The sequence below is a fragment of the Bombus pyrosoma genome, linkage group LG9 (genome assembly GCF_014825855.1).
Source record: "Bombus pyrosoma isolate SC7728 linkage group LG9, ASM1482585v1, whole genome shotgun sequence".
Lineage (NCBI taxonomy): Eukaryota > Metazoa > Arthropoda > Insecta > Hymenoptera > Apidae > Bombus > Bombus pyrosoma.
The window spans coordinates 1,120,580-1,138,536 of record NC_057778.1 but is presented as its reverse complement, the minus strand read 5'-3'; the positions used below and the strand labels follow the sequence as shown (position 1 = coordinate 1,138,536).

At 36.2% G+C, this 17,957-nt stretch overlaps 2 protein-coding genes across 3 annotated transcripts in view; one reads left to right on the top strand and one right to left on the bottom strand.

Moving 5' to 3' along the window:
- Window positions 1–715: 715 nt before the first annotated feature.
- On the top strand, window positions 716–2,724 carry LOC122570493. Its single transcript, XM_043732865.1, has one exon. The coding sequence runs from the start codon at window positions 1,087–1,089 to the stop codon at window positions 2,482–2,484; it is 1,398 nt and encodes a 465-aa protein (XP_043588800.1). The 5' UTR covers window positions 716–1,086; the 3' UTR covers window positions 2,485–2,724.
- A 12,867-nt stretch (window positions 2,725–15,591) lies between these two features.
- The window catches only part of LOC122570688, an 86,997-nt gene continuing 84,631 nt past the window's right edge, over window positions 15,592–17,957 (bottom strand). For both annotated transcript variants that reach the window (XR_006317889.1, XM_043733363.1), the window contains one exon: window positions 15,592–17,942. The gene's annotated coding sequence lies outside the window, so the exon portion shown is untranslated. The remainder of the gene's footprint in view (window positions 17,943–17,957) is intronic.

Sequence of the window (17,957 nt, the reverse complement as noted above, 5' to 3'; positions counted from 1 at the left end):
ATTCTAACCTTTTAACATTCTACGACATTCCAACATACTAATATTCCGTAACTCTAATATTCCGTAACATTCTAACATTCTAACCTTCCAATACCATCTAACATACTAGTATTCCATAACATTCTACATACTAATGTCATACAGCATCCTAACATTCTCATATTCAAGACTATAACATTCTAACGAACTAACAATTATTTATCTAAACAATTAAATTTCATTTCTGTGCCAGTACGTTCTCCAAGTACCATGCATTTCCACAAACCTAGTCAATCGACTCGCTATCAACCTAACCTCCAATAAATTCACCATATTGAATCCGTGCAGGCTCGAAGAAAGCTCGTCGGAAGGAAATAACGTTGGGGAAGGGATCCGCTTAAAGGGTAGCATTCTCTATTAAAGAATCGACAGGAACGACATCGTTCTCCAGTGGAGAGGCCACGGTACAGCGGCGTAGGAGATATACATTCATTAGTCAGGCGGTTGGACGGGGCGGTGAGTGTTTACATGAGCACGCGCCAGAATTCCACCGGAGTGGTGGCAAATATGCACAGCGGTGGGGGTAGGAGGCCGGAGATCGGTCGACCAATAGGAAACAAAGCGAGACGCGGCTCCCGGGCGGAGCGTTCGAATATACCAGAGGTTCTACTCGCGTACTTCTGTCAAACGGCGTTCAGCCGTCGAGGGAGCAGATAGCGTGTCCTATATACTGGAAATTATCCGAAAAATCTTCGACAAGTCTTTAAAATCATCAAGAAATTCCATCTGTTCGCCAAGTGAGAAACAAATATATCGAAAAGTCGTCGGACGTCGTTTTAATCGTCGTAGAATTATCAATTGACAAGACATTGAGAAACTCACCATCTGTTTGACGAGTGAAAGATCAGCGATCATCAGACATCGTGAGTCGCAGAATTATTAGATGAAGAACGTTGGTAGGAGACTGCATTGTGCACGTTAGAGAAGATCCCAGTGTTTCTAAGAATTCTTAATCAACGTAAAATGGAAACGGTTGAAATATCGAATATATGGTTCGTCTAAGGAGAAACGTAAGGAAAGAGACATTTGGCAGAGACGAACGTCAGTATGTTGCACAGTTCGTTGCCACGGGCGTTCCTGGCCCCTGGGTTGAATTATCTGGGTTACTACGGTGACGAGATCCACCAGCATTCGTACGGCGCGCCTACCAGTTGGCACATTCCTATGGAGAATCCTCCCACCTACTCCAGGGTTCCCGATCATCACGTTCTTCAAAACTGGGACTTGTCTAGATCGTCTACCCCGTGTCCTCTGGACCTGTCTTTGAAACCTCCGCCTACACCGATCACGCCGAAAACCGAAGATCTCGTAGATTCCAAGAAAGATCAGAGAACGTTGGACGATGTGCACAAAGAATTGGAAAACACCGGGTACGGAAGGAACAGCGACGAAACGGGTCCCCTGGTGGTCGACGATTTCGACACGGTTCCACGAAGTTCCTCGGTACACAGTCATTCCAGTTACGAGCTACTTTCCAAGAAAGAGCCACTGCAAACTCCGGAACCAACGGTCAAAACCTGCACTTTGGAAGAGGCCACCACCAGACTAGCTCCCTTTGGTTCAAGCTCGAACGAGATCGCTTCCAAATATTACACGCACAATCAGAAGCTTCTATTAACCAGTCCTAGTCACCTTCAATCGGTACAAAGCTATCACCAGCAGCTTCTTCTAACGCCGCAGCATCACCTGCAGGGGATGCAGCACGCTCCCATGACTCCACCGAGCACACCGTCGCCTCCGCAATGTCCAAGACGAAAAGTAAGAGAGGAGGACTCGAGTCCAGCCTCGACGACCAGCAACAACAACGTCGCGTCTAGTAGCTCCAGATCCAGTTCCACCGAGAAGCTTCTTCAGAGACCCAAAAAGAAACACGCTAGAAGATTGAAATTCGACGAGGACACCAGTAGCCCGGTGTCGGGTACCGTGATTTTGGGCCCGGACGAGGCTGTAGTCACCGGAGACATCGATCCGGCATTCAACATCGTTGAAGTCACCGAGGAGGCGCGAGCGGAGCTAGCTAAGATCGAGAACAGGCTTGGCCCTTATCAGTGCAAGCTCTGCAGGCAATTGCACGAGGACGCGTTCCAGTTGGCACAGCACAGGTGCTCCAGGATAGCCCACGTCGAGTACAGATGTCCAGAATGCGACAAGAGATTCTCGTGTCCGGCGAATTTGGCCTCTCACAGACGCTGGCATAAACCAAGACTGGCTAACGGAGAACATTCGTCGTCTACCGGGAGTATTGAGATATCGTGCACCAGGTGCGACGCGAAGTTCACCAGGCAAGCAGCGCTGAGGAAACATCTGGCCAGTCAACATCCAGAGACCAACAACAACAACAATCACAACAACAATAACGTGGTGGTGGAACAAGGAGGAGCTGTTGGTAAGACTGACGTCGTTCAGGTGGTTTCCAAGGGTACGTTGAACACCGAGATCCCCTGACACCAGTTCCCCGCGAGACCCTTGCCCAGAAGACCAGGACTCTACTGGAGATTCGGCCTTGATTTGTAAAGACCGAGTCTCCTAGTGGAGGGCTCTATTTTTTCGCAATCTAACGTTTGAGAATTTTTTTTCAAATTTTTTACAGTTGTTTGGTTGGAGATATGATAAAGAGCAGTTGATATATTATCTTTGCATTCCCCTTTGTTCTTGTTGTCATAGGGTATTTTTGGCATTTTTTAAGTTTCATATTATATAGTAATGGGATAAATTTTGTTCTTCTTTTTATTTTTTATTTTTTTAGTTTTGTATTTTTCCTTAGAATCGTAACACGTGCAATTTTATGTTAATATTTCATTAATGGAATAGACCTTCCTTAAAGGATAGGTTTTTCCTTTTTCTTTTTTTTTTTCTTGGAGCGTGTAACTCAACCGGTGTTGTATACAGAGAATGACGCAAGAGAGAAGGAGTAACGTGTTATTTGATTAGTAAATAATAGCGGAAGCAAAATTTAATATGACATTCTTCTCTGTACGTGTTATATGGTCATTACGTTGGAGAATACGTCGGTCGAGGATTGAGAATTTTCTTTCGAAAACTGAATATTTCGATTTATATAACGCCTGAAAGGTTTTGTATATATTTTCAACTACACAGTGATTTTTTAACTTTCTTTATGCTAAATTTATTTTCATTACGTAAATATGTTTCATATACCGATACGCTTATCGTATTTTTTTTATATAAACTTATTCATTAATAGATTGCACATATCTTGGAGTTTCATAAGTTTTATAGTAAGGTATAAAATATCCTACTTCATATCATGATAAAATTTATCAAACGATAGAGTGTGTTACTACCGATAAAAAGATTTTGCAGCTGCTGAGAATATTCCTTTGAAAAACAACATAACGAAACAAGCGTAAATTTCAATCGTGATTATAGATATTTTATTGACGGTGAAATTTCAGTTATCAATAATTCCAGACGATATTACAACACACGATCGTAAAGTACAGCTAACGATCAATTTCAGAATTTCTATAATAATTCAAACTGTTTTTTTTTTTTTTTTTAAGAAACATCGACTATGATATCTATTAGGTCGTTTCATAAATTTTGTCGCTTTTCGATAACAAAATTTGGCAGGAAATTGCGAGGAATCATTGTGAGATCAATCATAAATTCCCTCGCCTTCTCATCCCTTCTCACCCAGAAATTGTGTTTGTTTCTTTTTTTCAATTTATTCCACTTGCTTCTGCTTGCTCTCCTTTCGCGAAATTTCAAAAATCTTCGTTTCTTATTAATCTTCGAAAAAATATCTCCTACTTAAAACGAAGTAGTAATTAATAAAATTAACAGAACTATGAAACGGATGAAAGAAAACTAGACGATTTTTTAATGAATGAAAAAAAAAAACAAATACAAATAGGCAATATTTGACAAACAGGAAACAATTCTTCGGGAAAAATAAGTAACAAAAGAGAAAACGACCAATCTTATGGAACAACCTAACAGAATCGCGTTAAAGAAACCAAGAAAAGATTTCACTGACAACTTTTCGTTTACCCAATAAAATTTCGGTTCTCCAAAACTCGAGACAATAACCGCCGTTGCAACGGAACAGTTAAATACTAACGTGTGTGCTTACGAATGGCACGAGGGGCGAATCGGACTGTAAATTTGCATAGAATTAGAAGTAGCGAAGCAGCAAGGTTAATACGATGTTGCGTGCGATGTAAATCTGTAGATAGTAGAGAGAGGTCGGTTATAAAGCGTGACTGTGCGTGTACATATACCTAGCTGGCAATTTATCTGTGTTGTAATATTTATCCAAGGCGACGATTCCTCATCTTTCATCCTAAGTTAACACGTTGCCTGTCACGGTGGCCATCGGTGAGCCACGTTACTAAATTCTTTAGAACAGCGATCCTCCCATCCTTTTCATCTTATGGCACGCATAGACTAATTGCTAAAATTTTGCCACAGACTAAAAACTATGATAAATGGATATATTTGATTGGAGACAGGACTATCGTTTTGACCATCGTCGTCTTTTTATTTGACGATCCTTTGAAAAGAGAGTCGATCGGGAGCCGATTGAATACGTTAGGTATTGCGTGTCTGAACAATTTTTCCTGCACACCTCTGTATCGGTAGTTGATAATGGTTGAAAATTGCTGCTTCAGAATAATTAAAATAAGATCAAGATTACGGGCTGGAAACTGTTTAACAACGTGAATATGTTGGATAACATTGTTGGATGAAAAAATGAGTAAATCGGATCTAACACTTTGCACGAATGAAAGTTTATTGATTGAAAATATATAAAACTGGCGTGGCAGCCGACGTGTTAAGAGAACGTACGTTATTCTGATAAGTGTTTCTTAGCGTCATAAATTTAACTTAACTCGCTGATTGGACTCATCGAATCGAGTGAATCGTGATCATACAGCAGGATATCAAAGATATTTAAGGCGATCGAATTAGCGCGTATCTAGTCGACAGGGTTATCAACTACTCGTTGATTACTTTTAATGTAGGATTAAGTAAGTTGGATAGGTAGTTTTTAATCGTGGGACTTAGACTCAGTGGATATTTCGTGGATAAATTTCTAATCAAACAGCCACTGTAATGCATATCGTGTATTATTTCTTATTAATCGTAAGTAGATGTAGGAGGGAAAATGTTATTAAATCGTTGGTATGTTTTATAGTGAAAGAATTGCATATATAGTAGTCCTGAATCATTTATTATCTGCCATTAAATTCTGCGAATTTTAATGCAATTATGAGAAACTCGAAAACGCAAAAATATGCAAAGTGTCGTGTTATATCGTTTGGTAGATAAAAGAAACTTTTGTCTGCTTTGTAAATTATATTTCCCAATGAGGGGAAAATAAATACGTTTAAATTTCGTTTATAGCAAATGAAACTACATCTTAACCCTTAGCAGTCCGAATTTTACTTCAATTTCGTTACCAGCAGCTTCCAACGCTTTTAAGTATTTTATTTGAAATTTACTTTAACTAAAGAATAAGACGGTTTAAATAAATGAAGGAAGAAACAAATTCACTTAAATACCAGCTTTGTTCACACTATTATTGTATTTTGTAATCTTTAAGCTGTGTGATATATTTTGAAACAATTTACAGGATGCAATCCTGGTTTTCTTTCGCACGTCTCACAACAAAAGGTGGACATGAAAGAATGTCGAGTGGGACTCGACAAAGAGATTCCTGAGATAAAAACTGATGTCGAGTCACACTCGACATAGAAGTGCAAAAGGTTAATATAATAACTATAATACTTTTTATAAAAATATAATGATACATTGAAGCAAAAGAGAGCTGACACTAACTAAACGAAAAAGTCATTAGTAAAAGGAAAGGTATTTGCTAATAAGGAATTACACGTGTTGTCAAGTCATAGATGAAAAAGTCAACAGAGGGAAGTACCATAGGAAAATTTCTCAATTCAGTGACTACGTACTGTATTTCAATTTTGCGTGAATATGTTCGTCTGAGTTAGTATGTACGGCTGCGTGTAATAAGGAGTTGCTTCTAGTCTCTAGTCAGACAGCATAGTTTAACGATCGTTGCCAAATCGTAGCAGTTGTATCTAGTTAGAGAATGAGAATGTATTCACTGTTCTAAAACGTACTCCGATAACATGTATTATTTAGATAGAAACACATATTGATTGAAAATTCGTAGTTGATCGAAACGTTGTGTCTATCAAATTATTTCGAACGAGCAAAAAGATGTTCAGTTCTCGGAATATAAATTCTACGACCTATCTTTTCCCATATATTTGAACATTTAATAACAAATTATTTTTTCGCTCGTAACAAAGAAAGGCAACTTGTGTGAACGATAATATCGTTACATCATAGTACACATTATTATTCCATCGCTTTTTGCCACTCGTTTCTCTTAATTACTGAGTTTCATCATAGTAAGGTGGCTTAAGGTGACAGTGAAACGTTGTAAACATTCTTTCAATTTTTTTAATTAAAGAATTCCACAAAATCCTTTTATTATTATTATTATTATTCGTTAATTCGGTATTATTATATTGTAAATTAATATTAAGATAGAATACAATGATTTCTTTAGAAAAAGATTTATAATTTAAAGAAACACCAAAGATTTTATATAGAATATCAAACACTTGTTTAATCACCGTAATATCGTTTCGGGTCACCGACGTTGTAACATTCAGTTTAGTTCTGTTTTTTTTTTTTCAGTTTCCCATTCTGCTTTATTCTACTCATTTAGAATAAAAGAGTATAATCTAGTCGAAGAGTAGAGAGCGAAGGTGTCTTTTTTAAGATTAAGTAGATAATAAAAATCACGAAGAACAATCACGAGAAACTTGTACCGAGTGACTGGTTTAGGTATATGTCATAAGGATAGCCATTTATGTATAATTCCGATATAACGAAATTTAATTAGCGTTCTGAAACGTAGAAAATCGTGAAATAATTACGTGGTTTGTAGCTGGAGACATTCGAGCGACGACCAACCGGCGAACGAAAAAAAGTAGGACACTGTTAAAAGATAAACGTATCTAGATGAACGCGGTGAATGTTAATTAAACAAAGCCTAGTCAGAACTAGTCGTGAGTAAGCATACAAATATATATACTATCTCTAGAAAGTGTATGAAAGGAACTTAAAAATGGAGAAGTTTATCAGCGACAAGGGGCAAACGATTATTCGTAGACTGCGGATTTTTATGTATTTATTTTATTTCTTATTTCCCTTCGACTAACGTTGCTCTATTAGGAAGTAATTATATTTTATCTAAATATTAGTTTATGAATAACGCGATAATAATTTAAAGACGTAAAGATACACGCGATATGTGAAAATATATATAAAATATCCGAAGTGGAATATTTATTAAATTCCATTTGTTTAATCGTGTTCGCAAACATCTGAATCTGCATAGATATCCGCAGTCGAATTATCTGTATAGGTAGTTATATCTTTTGATCGTCGTTAATTATGTGTCTGTAACACGATAGTCAACGAATCAGGCGATCGTATGTACATATGTATGCGTTAGATTGTTACAAAGAATTTGTCCGGCTATATCGCGTGATATATTTTTTAACGAATTATTTATACGCTGTCGAAAGCGATTAGAATTAAGTTGTCTTACTTAAATAGTACATAGCGAAGAATATTTTATTTAATCAAAGCTCGATATGCAAGAGCACGTAAAAATTATACCGACGTACTTAGAAGATTAATACGTGGTGCTATAACTCTAACAGCACTCATGATAGCACAACAGGTTGCGTGTTTAAGCGAATCAAAGAGGTTGTCACCTATCAAATTAAAGTAAGCACTTCGTGTTCACATTTTCCTTTTTGTTTATCTATACATGATGTAATAAAAGATGACGATTAAATATGTAAAAATTATCGATAAGACGTACGAAATTTTTGATTGGAAAATCGACAAAATGTTTGTAATAATCTTGTCTGCGATACATGCGCATGTATCTATAAATATGTATAATAACGATCCGCGTCCATGTGAGCTGAGTATCATCGCACATTTAAGAAACTGCAAGTATAATTAATTGTATGTAACGTAGGCTAGTCACCAGATGTATTTTCTGTTCATATCTGTATATATCAAAATTTCATTTCCCGTAAATATACGAATCTTGAAAGCGAATCTCTGTTTGAAGATTATTCGTTTGCATTTCATTCACGATAATTATTTCTTCCTTCCTTCCTCGAACTTCCTCCTCGATGTATCATTTCTGTTCTGCCATTGAATATGATGACTCCAATGAAGATGAGTTCCAATGCTGCTTTAGCTTACGTAACGCGTTTTCGTTCGCATCTTAACTTAACTTTTGCTGCTACTGACGCACATGTTGCGTCAACGCAATCATCTACATAATCGTAACACGTATGGAAAAACTATCGCGTTCTTGTTCGTTTGCATCGTTTCAACAGAAGATTTAACAAATTTTGAAGACCAAAACAGACAAAAACGAACCTCAAGAGATACAGATATTCTTGATAAATACACCTATTGGTAACATCAAGGCTGAAGTAGCTATCAAGTAATCCAATGAATTACATGGCAATAGATCAACATTTTCATATTTTTCTGGATATCACGTTCAGGTATTTCAATGGTACGAACAGCTTGTACGATTTATAGTATCGATGTCGTATAGGTCGATCTACATTAATGTGAATTAGAATTATTAGGTTGCCCGAAAAGTATCTTTCTTTCGCAAACGTGTTTTCTACAACAGTGCACGTTCGTACAAACGTGAAACCAAGTCTGTGAAATGTCACGGTGTTTATCTCGACAGAAGAAAATGGATCGTACGTATTTCGACAAAATAATATAAAACAGAAAACATTGTGCGTCTGTTATCCCTCATAAAGTGAAAGAAACTTTTCAGACAACCTAATACATTTGAAGTGTATTACGATAAGTGTGAAGAAAGATGGGAGGAGATTGCAAATAGGTTTCAAAAACAAACAAGTTTCCATCGTTGTGAGAATACCATTGATACAAAATCCTCGACTGCTTGTTCATCTACCGATAGTTCTGTCTGCGAATTAAGAGTCACAATATCGAGGATGATTGATTTTTATTGATCCAAAGGAAATTGCGTAAGGATCAACAAAAAAGATATAGATATAGAGTGATCGAAGTCAGTATTGTCCAGGGATGATGCCCTTGGACGTTACTTGGTCCCGTGTGCCGGCATAATGCCTCACCGTAGAATCCATAGAGGGATTGCTGGCTCTGTAATCTGCGCGGTGCCTTTGTGCCGGCTGAATAAGGAGATCTGTCGCGCCCTCGCCGTTCAACAGGGGCCATTAAATCCGTGAAGCTGATTTTTCGAAATTCCCGCTTCCGCGATCGGCTCTTTAAATCGTACGTGAATTCCCCTGTTCTTTTGTACGCGTAATAAGGCTTACGCGTACTACAACGTATTCCCAGAAGGTTCTCGTTAATTTTCCTCGCGCGGACTTTCTTTTTCATTGCGTTTTAAGAATCCTGGAAGATTATGAAATTGAAATAACAAATGACACGAATGCTACAAGTTAAGATTTCTTTTCGTAGAAAAAAAGATAGGCGGCCCATTACGAGGCTTTTCACCTTCTTAAGGCGGTGTCCTGAATTAGAATGTTCTAAAACAGCACCTTTTTGTGATTCTTTTTTTTTTTTTTTTAGAAGGGAAAGAAAGAAATGAAGTTATTGAATTTTGAGGTATGGTTTTATATATATTTAACGAATACAAAAAAATTTTTTTAAAGTAAAAAGAGAAATTGTAACAGATTTCTAAGCCTGTTTCACGGGCTGCAGTTTTTAATCGGTGGGAAAGATCCACCTCGTAATTCTTGACTGAAACGAAAAACCAAAAGAGGATTAAATTATTATATATTTTTCTTCTGACTAAAAAGAGGCAGAAAATAGTGTGGAATTAAAAATTTTGGCGGGTTTAAAGAAAAAATGTGTTTTATAGAGAGAAAAAATAAACTTAAGGTGCTATAACAATTATTTAATTAAACTTTTTGACAAACTTTTTTAGTTCATCGTGAAGAAAAATATATAATAATTTAAACCTCTTTTGGTTTTTTGTTTCAGTCAAGAATTACAAGGTAGATCTTTCACACCGATTGAAAACTGCAGCCCATGAAATAGGCTTAGAAATCTGTTGTAAAATGTAGGTACTTAGGCAGGTACTTGAGTAAATGGAACGAAGATTGTGGAGAATCATGAAATTGAAATGAAGATCATTTTTCTAGGAACAAAATGTATTGTCGTTTATGAGATTTAACTATCACTTTTCAATTTATCGGCAGAGCAATGGAATTAGAATTAAAAGCTAATGTTTGGGAGGATATTTTACTACTTATAGGCATCTTCAACTTCTTTTGATGCCTACGTCAAGATAAGCCTGCTGACTACAATATCACGTTATAGAAGGTAGCTATCGGTGTGCGGAAAAATGTATTAGATCGCGTTTATGTTTCGTTGAATCCTAAAGGAAACATTTTTCCTATACATACGAAGAAAGTATATGGATAAGTTACGTATAAAAGTCAGTATACCAAAATTATTGATTCATTGAAAATTCATGATTTTCATACGATATACGAAACGATGTACAAAGATAAAAATATTCTTCGAACTCTGTGAATTTCTAGTAATTATTCTTTCTTATCTTCGGTAACAGTATCCAAATTAATTTAGACGTTCGCACTATGTACTTTATCTACATAAAATTTTTCCTTGGTTCCTCTTTGAGGAACAAGAATTCGATTTTCTGTGCATTTCTAGCACATTAACGTAGTCAAAGGATCACACCGGTATTCGAGAAAGTCTGTGTCAGTGGAAATCGAAGTATCCACTTACCTATCCTCTGTTCTTGTTTTTCCTCTTTCTATGGTAGATCGATCGATGAAACGGAGAAGAAGCTACGATTCGAGAAAGGTTAGATACACCTCTTCCAAGTATCCGAGTGCGCCACTGCAGCAGCAAGCAATTTCGTAATTTTTCTTTCGTGACTTTGTCATCTTCGCTTTGCTATTCGTCGGGTCGAAATACAATTTCCCCGGCGCGATGGATAAGAAAGCGTTGGCAAAAGAGAGACGAAGACGAGTGCTCTCTTGAGTGTAGCAGCATAGTCCTTTTATCGACGTGTCTTCGAAGAATTTTCAGAATCGCTTTCTCCCGTGGGAAGCTCTCCCTCGCCATGTCACACATATCTATCTCCACACGTGTGATCGTGTGCGCTTATGCGAGCTTGTTCCTATGGTGTTCGTGTCAATTCGACAAATTTTTCTGAAAAATCACTTTCTCTTTGTGTAGAATGCAGAAGATTTGTTAACAATTATCTTTCATATATTTCTTATTCATAATAAAATATTGAATAATTGATTTATATAATATTGTATTTTAGTTGAATTGTTGTTATTTTTTGTATATTTTTATGTAAACCTGCTCGCATGGTATTTATACTGATTTGGCAAAATTCCTGAGAGACCATCTTTCTTTTGTGTTGAGTGAATTTTTGTTAACAAAATTTGATCAAACTTTGAGTCATAAGGATCTCATAAGTCAGTTAGTACTGTTATTTTTTAATATATTTTTATGTAAACCTGTTCGCATGGTATTTATACTGATTTGGCAAAATTCCTGAGAAACCATCTTTCTTTTGTGTTGAGTGAATTTTTGTTAACAAAATTTGATCAAACTTTGAGTCATAAGGATCTCATAAGTCAGTTAGTACTGTTATTTTTTTGTATATTTTTATGTAAACCTGTTCGCATGGTATTTATACTGATTTGGCAAAATTCCTGAGAAACCATCTTTCTTTTGTGTTGAGTGAATTTTTGTTAACAAAATTTGATCAAACTTTGAGTCATAAGGATCTCATAAGTCAGTTAGTACTGTTATTTTTTTATATATTTTTATGTAAACCTGCTCGCATGGTATTTATACTGATTTGGCAAAATTCCTGAGAGACCATCTTTCTTTTGTGTTGAGTGAATTTTTGTTAACAAAATTTGATCAAACTTTGAGTCATAAGGATCTCATAAGTCAGTTAGTGCAGGCGGAATGATTGATGTCTAATTGGAAAGAAGCGACAATTGCACCCACGCTGCTTTTTGGTAATTTCCAATTCTTAATAAAAGGAACGCTGCAACTTATGAAGTCATAAAACGAATCTATAAATGAAACATTTACAAAACGAAAACTCATGAAATGAAATTTATGAGATGAGATGAAGCTTAAAGTGAAATTTATGAACTATATAATAATTTTGTTTTTCACGTTAATACAATAAAAACCAAGTTCCATGGACTATTATTAAAAGCGTGAGAGATAAATTAAAAAAAGGAGAAATGAGCAAGGCGTTACTATAGAAGCGATGGAGGTCGAGTACTATTTGAAAAATCGTATTTGAGAAACGGTCGTGCAAACAGAAAACGGTGCTTTTATCATTAGGTAAACAATGGCAGCTATAGAGCACGATCCGCGATGCCACAATATCGCCTCGATATCCCGTAAACGACAAACATCTGTGGGATAATAACTGTAAAAGCTTTGGGAAAGCACATCTCAGAAATCTCTGCCGCTTCTTGGCACATTGGATTTCTCGGAAGAGAAATTTTCGCCTCGAGCATTCCGAATATCTCCTTGATTCACGTACTCGTCCTACAAATCTGTTATATACGTGCTGTACAATGCTATAGAAAGGACGACGCGCGGAGAAATATTTTGCAATCGTTTTAAAAGCTTATTTCTTTCAACGTTTTCGTTAAATTTTTCTATTTAAGGAAATAATAATTTTGTATAAATAGCAAGTTTTTATTTCTTTCCTTCTTTCGAAGGAATTGAAATCTACGTATTTCATAGCGTGACATTTTGCAATCTAGCGGAATAAAATTAAATTTTGGCACACAGTATGGTCACATGGTCGATCACTACACATATCAGTTCTTAAACTATGGAACATCTTACGATTGATTCACAATAAAATTTATTTAAAGAATTGATATGTGTGGCGATCGAATGAGAAAAAGCGAATGAGAAAACTACATAGATTAATCTCATTTTGCATGAACATTTCGCAAAAAACGTGTATTATCTGCTTGAACATTTTTTAATCATTAGCATATGAAGAATAAATATCACTGTTTTAAAATTAAAAGTTGCAATTCAATTAAACTTTACTTTCACAACGAAACTGCACGCTACTGTACATTGTTCAATAGGTATTTTATTATTTAGATGACGTTGATCTTCTAAATCAACTTCCATTTTCAAATCTCTGCTTTAGGTTTTTCGCGATATTAAAACAAACATTGACAAAATCGTTTATATAATTACGCATTATATTAGCATAGAACAAAATGAAAGATGCAACAAACACAAATTGTTTTCTTCAGAAGTCTAGAAGAAATGAAATTTTCTCTTAAAATTTTGTTTTCGCCTGTGAAAGACAATATAAACTCAACGTTAATTTAGTTACGTTTTCATTCAATATTTAGTGGATATTTCTTTATTTTTTATTATTTTTATTAATCTGTTAGACACACTGTCCTCTAACCGATCTAAAGTTTTGTTTCGAATATCCTCCCTCGTGCATTTTATTCTATTTTTTAACTTCAACGATACCTTCCATACGTGGCTTCTCCTGATCGTAAACATTTCTTGCTAGAATTCCCCATGGATTTTCGATCGGTTGCAGATCAGAACTGAATACCATGGTAATAATTCGGAAATCTTGGAACCATTCTTTTGTAGCGGCGGTCGTATGAATAGGAGCATCGTCATGTTGGAAAATTGTCTTTTGTCTTCCATTTCAATTATGAAAGCCATTAATTCGCCATGTAACATTCCTCGCGTCTTATTATGTTCAATTCACGTTTTACAAAAACAACTTCACTTAACATATCCAGCTATGACCTGTAGTTTTTTGAAAATATCGAAGAAATAATGCAGAAAATGTGTTTGAGTTTATAATTGAAGAGTGTTTGTAAACAAAGCTGTAAGTGTAAAAATAGAAAACTTTTAATTTTGTATTGGAAAATGTTTCACATACCAATGAAAATACCGTGGAATAGAATTTAAGCGCAATTTCCCTGCTATGGAGGCAATTATAGAAAAATAGTTAATTGTTTCTTGGCCTTTGTTTATATCATCTGACTAAATGAATGAAACATTGGATTTTCTTTACAAGTCACAGCTACCACACATTGGGTTTCCGACAGATGCACTTTTCTTTTTCATGAATTTGGACTACATTAACGCATAAGCTTTCTTTTCTTCCCGAAAAGCTTATTTCTTGGCATTTTCAGCGCTCTTCGATTACTCACAGCACTTTAAACAGTAGAATTTTCCTAAAAGCTCTAAAAAGTTCTTCAAAAATTCACGCGTGTGAACATTCCTCAAAATGGCTTAAAATTAGCCATCGAACGAAAAAGGCAACTTAACTATAGAAAAGTTTAAAATGAAATCAACTGGCGAGAACGAGATTTGTCATTCGCGCGAAATCGCTTTCACGGAGGGCACGCCGGCTTTGGTTTTATTTTATCTCGGGGTATTAGAGCACGATTGCCTCCGAAGCCGAAAATTGCTTTGACCCGACCCCAACCGTGTCTCCGTTCGTCACCAGACTTCATCCATCCTTCGACCATTCTCGAAACATCCCCATGGATCAATTGATTCTCTCCGTAATATTTCTTCGGGACTGGAACTTGCTCCTCTATGGGATATTAACAAAAATCAGGGACCTTTGTATAAGAATCCGTTTGATTCTCAGCGGTTGTTACGCGAAAGTAAATATGAACAGTGTGTCAGCGTCGTTGCTTGTCCTTTTTTTACCTTCTTTGATAGGCAAATATCATAAATTTTTATCTATCTTTGCAAACTTACAACACTCGATACATTGGTTTGATTTATGCTGAAATAAGATGTTCTAGGTTATTTCGAAGAATGCGTTGTGTTCTAAAATATCAAACGCATCTAGAAGATAATATCGCTGAATCTGAATTTAATGTCAGTGACTTACTCAAGTATAATACTAAAATTCCATTGCACTTTTTCGCGACGCGTAATTATCATATTGATAAAGTTTGAGACCAATGCTGGAATTTACAATACGTATCTACGTGGGAAATAAAAAGTAAGAAAAATGTTTATTGCAACTACATATATATGTTGCGAAGATCAGAAATGTATTTAAACGACCAATTAAATACTTCTTACATTAATAAACCTCAGTTCTAATTTGAAGACTAAGCATCTAAGACAATTGTTCATGTATTAATTGTTGTTGTATTAAATAAATGTTTTGTAATTTATACATATATATTAGGTCGTCCGAAAAGTTTCTTTCGTTTTATACGGAAATAATGGATGCACATTTTCCGTTTTATATTATTTTATCGAATTACGTATGATCCATTTTGTTCTATCAAACTAATGATCACAACGTTCGACAGATTAGGTTTCATGTTTGTATAAAGATGCGTTGTTGCAAAAGACGTGTCTATAAAAGAAAGACACTTTCCGGACAACCTAATATGTATATTTTCGTGTTGGTTGTAATTTTTATCGATATAATGTAATTAAATTTCAGAGAGTGTTGCACAATACACGTAAATAATAATAGTCACAAAAATGTTCTACTTTTAAATGTACATGTATTCTTCTGAATTTATCTATCACAATGAATTTATCTGATAATTATTCAAAACAATAGATAATACATAATACATAAACCGGGTAAAATTCTCATATTCATTGGCAGGGTACGCATACATACAGGCCTACGTTAAATAGCAAGCGTTCCCAATGAACTTGTAGCTGGGTACACGGATGACGAGGACGTCGAAGATCTCCAGTGTGTCCCACATAGCGGATCTGAGATTACCGTGATATTTATTTCTCCCTTTGTATAGACTCTCTCGCTGCGACAGAACGAACCGGTGTGGGCATATATACCTATATCAAAGAACTCTCGGGAATTAGATATCGTAGACTCGGTGTAAGATGCTTTTCCACGGCTGATCCTCCTTTACGTGAATGCGGATTTCTTCGATGCTTGAATCCAACCGCCGTTCTACCCTAACCACCCCACCTTCTTCTAGTTCTTTTCTTCCCTTCTCTGTCTCTTTCGACCCGCCACCAAGCGTACTCCGGTAATTATGCTCCTTTCGATCGTGATTTTGATTAAACCACCACATAGGCTAAATGGTCTGGTTACCGTTGCTTTTGCAGTTTCGTGGATAGCGAATTAATTCTTGAGAAATTTAAGGAGACTAAATTTAAGGAGACACCGGATATTACAGGTTTTATTTTACGTATAAAAAATGTAACGACGCCTATACATATTGATTTTTCATGTAATAAGAGCATCGTTGGAAACCTAACGCTTGCGTTCTTAGTGCATAGCCATTAATCTTCTGCACTTTTTAATAATAAATGGTAAATAAAAAATATAGAATAAGATTGTCGAAAAGAAGCAATACGCTTTCGAGAAAATGGAACTAAAAAATACGAAGTAATTAATATTAGAGTGTCCAGATACCTATAGTTAAGTATTAATCCTAAGCGTAAGTATTAATCTTTGAACACGTGTATTTCTTTTCGCGAGAACTTGCTTTAACTGTACCTTTTGAATTATCTAACTTTTAACTTAACATTTAATTATCTAGCGCTGGAAATGTGTCTGAGAATTCATGAATTAGAATCTGCTTGTACGATAGTTTATCAATTAAGCAGAACCTTCAACTTGCAATCAGATAATATCCATCAGGCACCTGCTATATGAATGTCGAAAATATAGAACCCAACGACTCGAGTACAAATTGAATGCAAACTTCGCCTTGATATCAAAGGACCACATCACAGACATTCTAAATTACCCCAAAGAAACTGAGTTCTACCACGAAATCTAATTTAAGGATAACGAGACGAGATGGTCGCTAATGACTCAGGTGCCAATGCGACATAAAGCCGAAATAAAAAAAAATGTATCTGTCAATGATATTAATAAATTGGCAAGTTATAAATTCTAACAATTGAAGATCATAGACCTTGATTCTACAATCGTACAATTTCACAGTAAATAAGATAATTTGAAACTTAAAAAATTCCATTCGATTTATCGCCGAAAACATTGCTATAGTTCAAACGCTACTACAAACACATGCAACTTGTAATCTGTAAAATGTCGCTAATGATATTAATTTAGTCATGCAAGGGGGTTCGGTAGGTCATAACCAAATATCTGTAACTTTTCTTCATTCTACGCAGCCGTACCCGCAATGATCTCTCTTCGGCATCAAGAGGATCGTGAAACAATTTAAATACGTCAAGACCGTTTTGTATCACGAGAATCAAGAAAGACAGAGACCGGAAGTGAAAGGAACGGAAAGTAATTTCCAGGAAATGACCAGCGTTCAGTATCCAAAGCGAGATTTCTTTTGATCGGTAGCGTCGTTCAGTAGAGACGTCAGTTTTTCCAACAGACTTTTCCGGACCCTTCGTTTAATAGAGAATTGGTTGCCCCGTTGTCTATTGATGTTGGGCTACTGATACACAGAAAGATTGAGGAGAGAAAGACGTTGTAGTCTTGTACCTTGTCGACACGACAGAGAATGTGGAAAAGGCCAGTCCTGTCCCGTCTGTTGGTCGTTTATGCATTTCCGCTCGGCTGGCTATCGAGTGCTCTCTCGTTTCGTCGCCTTACCCTCAAAGGAAACCACATTACAAAGACGGTCAGCCTCGTCTAATGATGTGGTCGAACTTCTGTTGGACCAGTCTAGAATCGACGTGTCTCTACATTTTCATTGTTGCCGCGTCTCCGAGCACTTTGACTTTTCACACTTCTCTCACTTAGCGTCCTTTCACGGAGCTCTGCTCTTTTGTTGTTCTGTTTGCTTATTTGCGTGCTGCAAGGAATATTC